This window comes from Schistocerca gregaria, chromosome 3, assembly GCF_023897955.1.
Source record: "Schistocerca gregaria isolate iqSchGreg1 chromosome 3, iqSchGreg1.2, whole genome shotgun sequence".
Lineage (NCBI taxonomy): Eukaryota > Metazoa > Arthropoda > Insecta > Orthoptera > Acrididae > Schistocerca > Schistocerca gregaria.
Genome location: NC_064922.1, coordinates 860,601,192 through 860,614,686, shown reverse-complemented (window position 1 = coordinate 860,614,686; position 13,495 = coordinate 860,601,192). Strand labels below are relative to the sequence as shown.

At 40.9% G+C, this 13,495-nt stretch overlaps 1 protein-coding gene across 4 annotated transcripts in view; it reads left to right on the top strand.

Annotated features, from left to right (window-relative positions):
* LOC126354866 (forkhead box protein J3-like) overlaps nucleotides 1-13,495 on the top strand; it is a 49,565-nt gene that overhangs the window by 20,401 nt on the left and 15,669 nt on the right. For 2 of the 4 annotated variants that reach the window (XM_050004858.1, XM_050004859.1), the window contains exon 5: nucleotides 5,889-6,063. In XM_050004858.1, the coding sequence (XP_049860815.1) occupies nucleotides 5,889-6,063 (175 nt within the window). Of the gene's footprint in view, nucleotides 1-5,864; nucleotides 6,064-13,495 lie in introns of all 4 variants that reach the window. The other 2 variants (XM_050004855.1, XM_050004856.1) reach the window with 1 other exon arrangement.

Sequence of the window (13,495 nt, the reverse complement as noted above, 5' to 3'; positions counted from 1 at the left end):
CGAAAATACATGTTTAATTCCGGAGGTACGCTTAAAATATCATCCGAAATTGTGCTAAACACATTCTCTGAAAATTATTTCGAGCAGTTAGTTCATGAGCCCACGTGAATAATAAACCATTGTGAAAACACACTTGACCTCTTAACAACAAATAATCCTGAGTTAATAACGAGCATCAAAACCGATTCAGGGGTTACTGAACACAGAGTTGTGGTAGTGAGATTGAATATTGTAATCCCCAAATCCTCTAAAAATAAGTGAAAAAATACCTATTCAAAAAAGCAGATAACAATTCACTTGACGCTTTCCTAAGAGACTGTCTCCACTCATTCCAAATTAATAATGTAAGTGTAGACCAGATGTTGCTTGGATTCAAAGAAATAGTGTCAGCAGCAATTGAGAGATTTATACTAAATAAATTAACAAACGATGGAACTGACCCTCGTTGGTACACAAAATAGGTTAGAACACTGTTGCAGAAACAACGAAACAAACATGCCAAATTTAAACAGACGCAAAATCCCAAAGATTGGCATGCCTATAACAGTTTCCACAATGAAACTTTGTCTCGAAACCTGGCAGAAAATCCAAAGAGATTCTCGTCGTATGTGAAATATATTGGCAGCAAGAAACAATCAGTGCCTTCTCTGCATGATATCAATGGAGATACTATCGAAGACAGTGCTGCCAAACCAGCCTTCCGAAATGCCTTCACAAAAGAAGACAAAGTAAACATTCCAGAATTTGAATCGAGAACAACTGCCAACATGAGTAATGTAGAAGTAAATATCCTCGGAGTAGTGAAGCAACTTAAATCACTTAATAAAAGCAAGTCTTCTGGTCCAGACTGTATACCAATTAGGTTCCTTTTGGAGTATTCTGATGCATTAGCTCCATACTTAACAATCATATACAACCGTTTGCTCGACGAAAGATCCATACCCAAAGACTGGAAAGTTGCACAGGTCACACCAATATTCAAGAAAGGTAGTAGGAGTAATCCACTAAATTATGGGCCCATATTGTTAAACGTCAATATGCAGCAGGATTTTAGAACATATATTGTGTTCGAACATTGTGAATTACCTCGAAGTAAACAGTCTATTGACACACAGTCAACATGGGTTTAGAAAACATCGTTCCTGTGAAACACAACTAGCTCTTTATTCACATGAAGTGCTAAGTGCTATTGACAAGGAATTTCAGATTGATTCCGTATTCCTAGATGTCCGGAAGGCTTTTGACGCTGTACCATACAAGCGGCTTGTAGTGAAATTGCGCGCTTATGGAATATTGTCTTAGTTATGTGACTGGATTTGTGATTTCCTGTCAGAGAGGTCACAGTTTGTAGTAATTGATGGAAAGTCGTCGAGTAAAACAGAAGTGATTTCTGGCGTTTCCCAAGGTAGTGTTATAGGCCCTTTCCTGTTCCTTATCTATCTAAACGAGTTTGGAGGCAACCTGAGCAGCCGTCTTTGGTTGTTTGCAGTTGATGCTGTCATTTATCAACTAATTAAGTCATCAGAAGCTCAAAACATACTGCAAAACGATTTAGAAAAGATATCTGAATGGTGCGAAAAGTGGCAGTTGACCCTAAATAACGAAAAGTGTGACTTCATCCACATGAGTGCTAAAAGGAACTCGTTAAACTTCAGTTACATGATAAATCAGTCTAATCTAAAAACTTTAAATTCAACTAAATTCCTAGGTATTACAATTACGAACAACTTAAATTCGAAGGAACACAGAAAATGTTGTGGGAAAGTGTAACCAAAGACTGCGTTTTATTGGCAGGACGCTTTGAAAATGTAACAGACCTACTAAGGAGACTGCCTACACTACGCTTGTCCATCCCCTTTTAGAATATTGCTGCGCGGTTTGGGATCCTTACCAGATAGGACTGACAGAGTACATCAAAAAAGTTCAAAGAAGGGTCAAAGAAGGGCAGCACGTTTTGTATTATCATGAACTATGGGAGAGAGTGTCACAGAAATAATACAGGATTTGGGCTGGAAGTCATTAAAAGAAAGGCATTTTTCGTTGTGACGGAATCTTCTCACAAAATTCCAGTCACCAACTTTCTCCTCCGAATGCGAAAATATTTTGTCGACACTGACTTACATAGGGAGGAACAATCACCAAGATAAAATAAGGGAAATCAGAGGTCGTATGGAAAGATATAGGTGTTCATTCTTTCTGCGCGCTATACGAGATTGGAATAATAGAGAATTGTGAAGGTGGTTCGATGAACGCTCTGCCAGGCACTTGAATGTGATTTGCAGAGTATCCATGTAGATGTAGATGATGAACAAGAGTGTATTCAGGTATAGGCTAGCTAGGCATTGACATGGAGGAGGTCACTTGCATATATTTTATTGGGTTGGGTTCTGTCTGTTTGTGCAAATCATGAAACTTTTCTAATGTTACATTTCTTGCCCACAATTTTCATTCTGCGCACTATACGAGATTGGAATAATAGAGAATTGTGAAGGTGGTTCGATGAACGCTCTGCCAGGCACTTGAATGTGATTTGCAGAGTATCCATGTAGATGTAGATGATGAACAAGAGTGTATTCAGGTATAGGCTAGCTAGGCATTGACATGGAGGAGGTCACTTGCATATATTTTATTGGGTTGGGTTCTGTCTGTTTGTGCAAATCGTGAAACTTTTCTAATGTTACATTTCTTGCCCACAATTTTCATTCTGCGCGCTATACGAGATTGGAATAATAGAGAATTGTGAAGGTGGTTCGATGAACGCTCTGCCAGGCACTTGAATGTGATTTGCAGAGTATCCATGTAGATGTAGATGATGAACAAGAGTGTATTCAGGTATAGGCTAGCTAAGCATTGACATGGAGGAGGTCACTTGCATATATTTTATTGGGTTGGGTTCTGTCTGTTTGTGCAAATCATGAAACTTTTCTAATGTTACATTTCTTGCCCACAATTTTCAGTACATTTATGCCCCATGTCCTTACTTGATTTATTTACTGCTCAGTTAGGCTTCATAAGGCTTTCAATAACTGGTCATGCGTCTCGTCATAGTTTTATTGTTGCCCTTCTCAAGTTACTTGATTAGTTAATGGCGGTCTTACAAATCCTGACCAACTAGTAACTAATATTTCAGTTAAGAATGAACACCTGAGCAACAAAGAAATATAAGAAACATTTTGTGGTTTGTGTTATTAATGTCCACAAGAAAGGAGGGAAAAAGGGCACTGGGAAAGGGAGGGGGGGGGGATTACAGTGAAAAACACCTAGATCTCCAATGTACTTGATTTCTGTATCTTTGTGACTGTGCCAAGTAGCCAGGTATGCCATCTTGGAAAGGTCTCAATGGAAGTGTGTCATCATTTGGCTAAAATAGTTGTCATAATGTGTATAGGTATCATCTGTGTAATGTTTTGGCCCGAATTTTCCTGTTTCCACAAATGGCTCTGAGCCATCTTCAAGAATAAGTTCAATAGTTGTTCATTCATTCATCCACCCTTCCATCCATCATGTTCCATAGCTCTCATCACGGAGGAGAAACTTCGGGGATTTGGAACATGTCAAGCAAACAGTAGACACTTAACACATTTACTGTATTAACCGTCACTACACTGTGTAACACCAGATAATTTTAATACAAGTAAATTTAAAAGAAAGCAGGGTGGGCGGAAGATACTGCTTCCTCAGTAACACTAAATAAATCTAAATAAATGACATTGATATCTCATGTCTGCAGAATACATAACCAGACCCATAGCCTCTGGGGAAGGCCAACATGACTGTCTTGGTGGCAGTGATCATAAGCAGGCCCTGTCTATGTATTTACCAGACCTGACAGTGTGGTGTATTCCTCTGTCGCCGCAACCTTAGCATCATCTACTGCTGGGAACCTGTGATAGCCTGTCTTCATTGGCCCTTTTGTTATGGTGCCATCTCACTCTTTATTATCTGACAGTAACAGATTGGAGAAAAATGTTTTAGGTGTTATTGAGGAACATGTTCAAAGATCTGCTTTGGTTGCTTAACAGATCTCTGAAGGATATCACAGTACTAAAGGATTTGTTTGCAGTACAATGCTCTGTAAAGCACTCATTGAGATTGTATTTTGAGGGAGGGGCAGAAATTGTTTGTTGCAGCAAAAATAAAGTCTGAAAGCTCAGTATTGTAAGAAAGATGTTGAGGTGTAGGTACTGTAGATGATCTGTGCTTTATTGTGAATTGAGCAATTACAGAGACTGAGGCCAGCATATAGGAAAGTGCTATATTCTAGCTTTAAAATTTGGGACATGGAAAGGATGAAAGCTAATTTTAGAAGATTTAGCATATACAGATGTCACCAGTCACTCTACATTGTGGTTATGCACCTTTGAACTGCAGATTTGTGTGTGTAATCACTAGTGTAAAGACATACTCAAAGCTGACTGTGGAGGTACCATGGAGTTGTGAACTGTTCAACTGCATAAGAAATGTCAGAGTTTACTGAGGTAATATGAAATAGGAAACTAGTAGAAAGGGAGGCACAGTTTACACTGTGGGTCAAAGCAGAATGAGAATTGGGTATACTCTGAGATTGAAATGCCTGGTAGCTGTGATTGAAGTTAATAGGCTCTACATGTGAAGTGAATGCACTAGTTTGCAAGGATTTGTCATCTCTGTGGTGCCAGCCACTGTTAGACATCCACAGTGCTCAAGTTTATAAATGGATATGAGACAACCGATGTACCACAAGGGAGGGGGATTTGACATACGTCTGTGGGATCGTGGATGGAGCCAGGTAAAAGTTGTCTTGGCCTTGAACTAAGTGTGTGCACCAGTTCACAACAACGATGGAAAAAGCACTGTTCACCAAGATGATTGTTAGGTGGGGTAAGACTTCTGCTGGTGACTGGCCTTCTAGTTGTACTGACAGGAGGGGCTTTTATCTGGATAAGGTAAGGGAGGTTAGATTTGATGATTCCAAGATGTAACAATGAAAAGACTACAAAGGATGCAGCAAGAATTCATAGTGAGCCAAAGTTGTCAATTTAATAAGTGGAGTGGGAAGTGAATATTTGGTATGAAATAGGTGTATGTACTTGAGGCCAAGTTTCAGAGAAGTTAGTGTGTGGCTGATGTTCAGAGGTAGATAGTAAAATTCTGTGTGGCTCGATGCATAAGTGCCAGACTGCAATTCCAAAGATCCGAGGTTTGATTGCCACTCAGTTCTGGGATTTTTGTCTTTCACTCATCACCTCTGCCATGCTTGTTGTGTGAAAAATGATGAGTTATGCTGTGTTTCAGAGTGTATGTTAAACTGTAGACTCATCTGTAATTGGATAGGTAAATCATGTTCTGCAGAGTTGAAGCCAGCCTTGGGGTTAAGAATAGCTTTAATTTCTTTTAGGTGATTTCTGAGAACAAATAGCTATTGACAGCTTTTTTACCCGCCATAATAAACCATAATAAATATGTTTAGCTGCTTCATGTGGACACTTTTTTTAGTGAGTTTTCTGGATGGTATAAAGAGAGAGTGACAGATGAGTTAGAAATTTTATATCTAACTTTAGGACAGAAACCCAATGAGTAATGTAAAAAGGGCTTTAGGACAGAAACCCAATGAGTAATGTAAAAAGGGGTGGGGAACAGACTAAATATTTATCCTGACTCTCTCTCTCTCTCTCTCTCTCTCTCTCTCTCTCTCTCTCTCTCTCTCTCTCTCTTGCTGCTGACACTGGTCACTTGTCTTATATTAAATATTGTTATGTATAAGTATAATTATATACTTTCAGAATTTGTTTGGAGCTGCTGGACTTTGTGGATGTGTTTCTGAGCTGTTACTGTATTATCTCTGCCATCGATAGCTGCCCAGATGGAGGTTTACCCATAAGCAGTGTTCCTGTGTACATACATTACAGGCAGCAGTGCCGTATAGCCCAGAGTGTGGCAGCAATGGGAGTGGGGGCAGTGACCTGAGCAACTGCGTGTACACAGCTGGCCCTGTCGGCCCAACCGTGTCGTCCACGCCATCCCTACCCGGTTGGCAGGTATCAGATGCCACTGCCATTCACAGCTACTCTGCAGACCTCTCTGGTATGTAACAGTAACTGTAGCTGCTACTGTACACACTTCTCCTGCTGTCTTCTTGTCGGTGATTGGACATGCCACATGGGATTGAAGGTTCTGTTATTTTTCAGTGTTGTGGAATTTGTAAAGCAAGGACCAACTGATGATGCGGAGCTGGTCAGCAGATGTGGTTAAATAACGAGGGCATATTCTCCCATTGTCTTCTGTACTATTGTAGGTAATGCTGAGTGCATCAGACACTGACATTGTTTGAAGGAAGTGATGTGAAGGCAGAGGCGGCATTTGTTTGATGAAAGACATCATTGAAACAGATAGGGGTTTGGTTACATTAAATTAAGAGCAAGTGTGTATCATAAATTCTGTATTGTAATTTGTTCTTGGTTGCGTTTAATTATGCTGGTGTCTACATCTACATCGATAACAGATCTAGCAGCCCACCTCTGAATTGCTTCGATGTCTTCCTTCAGTCTGACCTGGTACGGATCCCAAACACTTGAACAGTTCTCAAGAATAGGTCGCACCAGTGTCCAGTATGTGGCCTCCTGTACAAGAAACCACCCTTTCAAAAAATTCCCCCAATAAACCATATTCGACCATTCGCCTTCCCTACCACAGTTCTCATGTGCTCGTTCCCCCTCATATTTGCTTTGCAACATTACGCCCAGGTATTGAAATGACTGGGCTGTGTCAAACAGGACACTAGTAATACTGTATCAGAACATTGGAGATTTCATCTTCCTTATGTGCATTAACTTACATTTTTCCACATCTAGGGCTAGCTGCCATTCATCACACCAACTGGAAATTTTGTCTGAGTCGTCATGTACCTTCCTACAGTCATTCAACTTCTACATCTTACAGTACACCACAGCATCATCAGCAAACAACCACAGATAGCTGTCCACCATGTCCGCCATATCATTTATGTATGTAGAGAACAACAGTGGTCCCATCACACTTCCCTGGAACACTCCCAACAATATCCTTGTCTCTGACCAAAGTTCGTCATCAAGGACAAAATACTATGGTCTGTTACTTAAAAAGTCTTTGAGCCACTCACATATCTATGAACTTATTCTATATGCTCGTATCTTTTTTAACAGCCTGCAGTGGGGCACCACATCAGATGCTTTGTGGAAATCTAGACATATGGAATCTGCCTGTTGGCCTTCATCCATAGTTGGCAGTGTATCATGTGAGAAAAGGACAAGCTGAGTTTTGCATGAGCAATGCTTTCTAAAACCACCCTGGTTTGTGGATATAAACTTCTCAGTATTAAGAAAGTTTATTGTATTCGAACTGAGAATATGTTCAAGGATTCTGCAGCAAAAGCAGTTAGGGATATTGGTCTGTAATTTTGTGGGTCTGTTCTTTTACCCATCTTATATATTGGAGTCACTTGAGCTTTTTTGGAGTTGCTAGGGACTATTTGCTGGGCGAGAGGTTCACAATAAATGCAACCTAAGTAATGGGCCATTGCCGTAGAATACTCTTTGTAAAATCATAGTGGGATTCCACCCAGGTCTAGTAAATTACTTGCTTTCAAATCTTTCAATTGCTTCTCTATGCTACGTATGCATATTACTATGTTGTCCATATATAAGTCTATCTTATGGTCAAATGATAGTATGTTTGTACGATTCTCCTGTGTGAATGATTTCTTGAACTCGAAATTTAAAACTTTGGCTTTCGTTTTGCAGTCTTCACCTGCCACACCAGACTGGTCGACAAGGGGCTGAATTGAAGCCTTAGACCTGCTAAACGATTTTACATAAGACAAGAATTTTCTTGGGTTCTCTGCTAGATCTTTTGCTAAGCTGTGAGAATGGTAGTTATTGTATGCTTCATGCATAGATCTTTCCACTGACCCGCAGATTTCAGCTAACCTTCACTTGTCATCATTTGTGCATTTGCTGTTGAACTGACTGTGCAACAACTTCTGCTTCCCCAGCATCTGTTGAATTTCATTATTAAATCATGGTGGGTCTTTCCCATCCTTTATCCACTTACTAGGCACATAACCCTACAGACACTAGTATTGAACTACAAAGACCATTTTCAAGCCAGACCTATTAAAGCTGAACTAGGAGTGCTTGGTTAGGTAACAGCCATTTAAAATGTAGATAATATACACATAACACATAGTCACATGGAATGTCAGACCAATTCACAATGAAGAAGTGTTCACAAACACGTCTACATTGTGGTTCTACCGCTATTCATTTGGAAAAGACAGCTGCGTTTTTAGATCCAACCAGGAGTCGCAACATATTTGGAAGAAACAGGCAAATATTTATGGCAAGCAGGATTATAAATTTCATTCCAGCTCATATGTAAAAATGTGAGGGTCATTCAGAAAGTAAAGAATGTTTTGTTTTGACACGTGACTGCACCTCCCCTCCCCACCCCCCCCCCACCCCCTCCCCACAACACCACCACCACCACTGCCGACTGACCACTGATCTTCATACTCATTCGCTCCAGTTTGCTGGCAGCTATCTTCCAATATGGTTATTTACTGCTTAGCTGTATGACTTAACAATGTGTGACAAAATTGATGGTCTCACCAAGTGTGAGATGTGTACTGTTATCCACTTTTTAAATACGCAAAAAGTCTGACCCATCAAATTTTATAGACAGATATCTGAGGTTTACAGTAATGTAAAGAATGAAGCATCAGTTCTGAAGTGAAGTATCATGTTTATTTATGGTGAATGAAAGAATGTTCACAACAATAATTGATCGGGATATCCCTGAGTGGTGACTGATGGACAAAAAAATGGATTGAAACAAAAATCCAAGATGACAGGCATTTCTCTGTTTGTGGACTGCATTTATTCTTTCCAGACATTTCAAGAACTTTGTTGTGTGAGATTATTAGTACAGATCTGAACTATAACATGGTGTCTGCCTGGTTTTTTTTTTTTTTTTTTTTTTTTTTTTTTTTTTTTTTTTTCAGACAAACACAAAAAACAAATGAATAGCAGCTACATTGACATTTATCAGCTGCTGTGAAAAGGATGGAGATGAATTTTTGAATCACATTGTCACTGGTGATGAGATTTGGACATCACATTTCACACTAAGGAAAAAAAAAAAAAAAGCATTCATGATACCCAACTAAACTGAAAATAAAAAGCAAAACAAATTTTGAGCACCAGATAGATTATGGTTACAGTGCTTTGGAATCATAAGAGTGTCATGCTGATTGGCTACATGCCTAGAGGTGAAACCATAAGTGCAGTGACCTGCTGTAGCTGCTTCAACAACTTTGCCACCCCATTAAAAACAAGTGACGTGTAATGCTAACCAGTGGTATCATCCTCCTGCATGATAATCAGTGTCCACAGGTAGTGGGAGTGAAATAAGACTTGCATCAGCAGTTTCAGTAGGAAATGTTTCAGCATGCACCATACAGTCTGGACTTAGCTCCAAGTGGTTATCACTTCTCCAAATTGAAAAATTTCTTGAGTGGACAACACTCCATAAGTGATGATGAATTTAAAGAAGTCGTTAATCGGTAGTTCAACAACTTGGCGACAATTGAGTATGCAGAAGGCATAGAAAAGCTGGTAAAATGGTATGACAAGTACCTAAAATTGAATGGTGACTAGGTAGAAAAATATTAGGCTACAACTTTGCTTCTGCCGTTTTACAATAGATGACAGTAGCGGCAAGTGGGGTTCGGGTGGTTGGTCGTAGATGTAATACAGTAAGCTTAGGCATCTGTAAACATAATTCAATAAAAATATTAGTTGATTTGTGATTGCATCATAAGGTTATTCTCAATAAGTACATCAACATACTTACCCATTTCTCACCATTTGCAGGAAGTTATAATTTTCTGCTTTAACATGAAAAAATCTGTGGCTGTGCCTCTTAAAATGCAGGATAAGACTAATGATGAGGGAACTGTTAGTGGAAGAACATACAGAGAATGTTTTCAACGCCTTAAGAACGATGATTTTGATGTCGATGACTGGCATGACGGTGGAAGACAGAACGTTTTCGTAGCTACTGAAGCAGATGAAGACAGTCACAGGACAACTTTATCGAAAGCAACTGATGCGTTCGAACCCAGCACTGAAACACAAATGGCCACAATATAGCGATAGACACATAAAGGTAATTTTGCAGCAGGTCAGTGGTCGACCCTATGTCGCAAAACCCGTCAAAATATACAAAGTAACATTGAAATGAGAACTCCTATCACTCCTGCTGTACTCTCCGTACGTTGCTCACTCTAACTACCACCTTTTTAGATCAGTGGCATACAGTCTGCCTGACCAGCACTTTCGATCATATGAACAAGTGCAAAATTGAATCGATTCGTGGATCACCACAAAAGACACCCAGTTCTTCCGCCATGGGATTCGTATGCTATCCCAAAGACGGGAGAATGTAGTTGACAGTGATGGGCAATACTATGATTCATAATTTTTTTGTAAATTTTTATAATAAAGCCCCGAACTTCCAGAAAAAACGGCAGAAGCAAAGTTGTAGACCTAGTGGCTTGGGTATCAAATTTTGTGTAAAACATAGTTTCATTTAATTATATCAAATAAAAATTTTTGTAGGAAAAAAAGTTTTGTACTTTCGGAATGATCCTCGTGCATTATCTTTTTTCTTACTTCTCATTGGTTAGATTAAACGATCATCCCAGGCAGTGATACCAGTGGCAGTGGTGGTGGTGATATTGGTGGTGGCTGCAGTGGTGGTGGTGATTATGATTGATGATAGTGATAGTATAGGCAACTGGCTTAGAAAGTAAGGAAAAAGTGAAATTATGATAAAAATTACAGTGAACCAATTCTTATTGTTTATATTATTTTTCCTTGCTCTATGAAAATGTAGACAAGAAATAGTCTTAAGTTAGGAATTGGTATGTTAACTTTTTTAAGCAGGTATATAGATCAGTAAAACAGTTTGTAATTCTGACTAGTCAGAATATGTTAAAAGTAAAATTTTCTCAAGTCTCCTCTTAACAAAAAGGAGGGGGGGGGAGATGTTCATCTTATATTCAGTGTTTTCTTATACTTGAGTAAATATACTGTGTCCTTAATTGATTTAATTGATTGGCTTTGCTGCCTTTCAGTGGAATATTTTTTCCCTAAGCTACGTAACATAACTAATGATATTACTGTGTAAGTACTTCTGGATTAAAGGAGACCACTCACCATAAAGCAGAAGCATTGAGTTGTTGATAGGTACAAGAAAGCTTGATAACTTTTGGAGTTAGCCTCTGACAGTCTAGTGTAAAACAGGCGTGTGCGTGCATGTGCACACGCGCACGCGCACACACACACACACACACACACACACACACACACACACACACACACACGCACACACACACACACACACACACACACACACGTATCTGCTTACATGGTGCTGGCTGGACTAAGAGTGCCAATGCTATTTTTCAGCAGGTGGACTGGTTGTGGTGGGGATAGTGTCAGATGGGGCACAGGGAGGGGAGAGGAACTGGTGTAGGGTGGCTACCATCTTGGAGAGAGGCTACTGGTTTGCCAGCTAGGAAAGGGTGAGGGAGGGATGGCAGGTATATGGGCTGGCACAATTGTAGTGGCCTGTGGGAACCAGACGCACTGAAGGTGATGTGGGGCTGAACTGAGAGAGGGTGACAGGGTGGAGGAAGGTGAAAATGTTGGGTGGAGGATGTGAGGACAATGGGTTACCTGAGATTGAGGCCAAGACGATCCTGGAAGCTGAGATTGTGTTGTAAGGCTAACTTCCATCTATGTAATTCAAGGAAGCTGGTGGTGGAGGGAAGGATCCAGATGGCTTGGGTTGTGAAGCAGCCATTGAATCTGAGCATGTTGTGCCGCTGTGTGGTCCACCTTGTTTCTCACAACAGTTTGATAATGGGCACAAACCCAGGTGGACATCTGGTAGGTAGTCATACTAACATAAAAAGCTGTGTCGTGTTTGCAGCAAAGTTGATGTATGATATGGCTGCTTTCACAGTGGCTCGGCCTCTGATGGGATAGAATAAGGCTGTGATAGAACTCGAGTAGGATGTGCTGGTTGGGCAGGTCTTGCACCTTGCTCTCCCACAGAAATATAACCTGTATTGCAAGGGCTTGAGAGTAGGTGTGTTATGCGGATGGTCTAGGTTGTTGTGTAGGTTTTTGTGGCTATTAAAACAACAATTTAGGAGGGGTGGAAAGGGTCTTGGGTGGTATGTCTCTCATTCCAGGGCAGAATGAGAGATAACCACAGCTCTGGCAAGAGATTTGTTGGTGTGGAAGGGATGACAGCTGTTGAAAGGCAGTTACAGTTGGAGGCTAGTGGGTTTAACATGGACAGTTGTATGAATAGAGCTTTCAGGGAGGGGGAGGTCAAGTTCAGGAAAATGGTGCGTTGGGTAGAGGAGGATCTGTTGAAACAGATGGGAGAAAAGGTGTAGAGGTTGTGGAGCAATGTGCTACCTTCCAGGTCGTTGATCTCCACCTCTCTGTGGCTCCATCCACACCTCCATCTTCATTAAACTCACTAACCACTAACAATACCTCCGTTTCTAAAGCTCTCTTCCCTTCCACACCAAAAGCTTCCTGCCATACAGCCTAGCCACTCATAGACAACATATCTGCAGTGATGAGAACTCTATTGCCCTGTATGCTGAAGACCTCACAAAGGCCTTCACAGACAGGCAGTGCCCCCAAACCTTGTCCACAAACAGGTTTCCCATACTACATTCTCTCTCACCCCAACCCTCCCACCACCACCAAGAATTGGCTACAAAGGAGCATGCCCCTCATCATGCAATATCATCCGGACTGGAGCGACTGACCCATATTGTTCACCAGGTCTTTGATTATCTCTCATTCTACCCTTTTGGGTGACAGTCTATCCAAAATCCTTCCCACCCCCTCTAAAGAGGTTTTCTGTGACCGACCCAACTACACAAGATCCCAGTCTACCTTTATGCCACTCCTGCTCCCAACCTCTTGCGGCAGGGATCATATTCCTGTGGTAGACCAAGGTGCAAGACCTGCCCAGTCCACCCACACAGCACTTCCCACTCCAGTCCTGCCACTGGCCATCCTAACACATGAGAGGCCAAACCACTGTCAAAGCAGCCTTGTCATATACCAGCTCTGCTGCAGACACTACACATCTTTCTATGTTGTATGACTACCAACCAGCTGTCGGCCAGGCTTAATGCCCACCGCCAAACTATTGTTGAGATCAAAGAGTGACGAAACATGCACCTGAGCACAACATGCTCAGCTTTAGTGACTGCTTTACAGCCCGAGCCACCAGGATCCTTACCTCCACCACCAGCTTCTCTGAAACTATGGATATGGGAGTTATCCTTACAACACATCTCTTGCTCCTTTAATTGTTCTGGCCTCAATCTCAGGTAATTCACTGTCCCTGCGCCCTCCACTGAGTAGTTTCCCTTCATCCATCT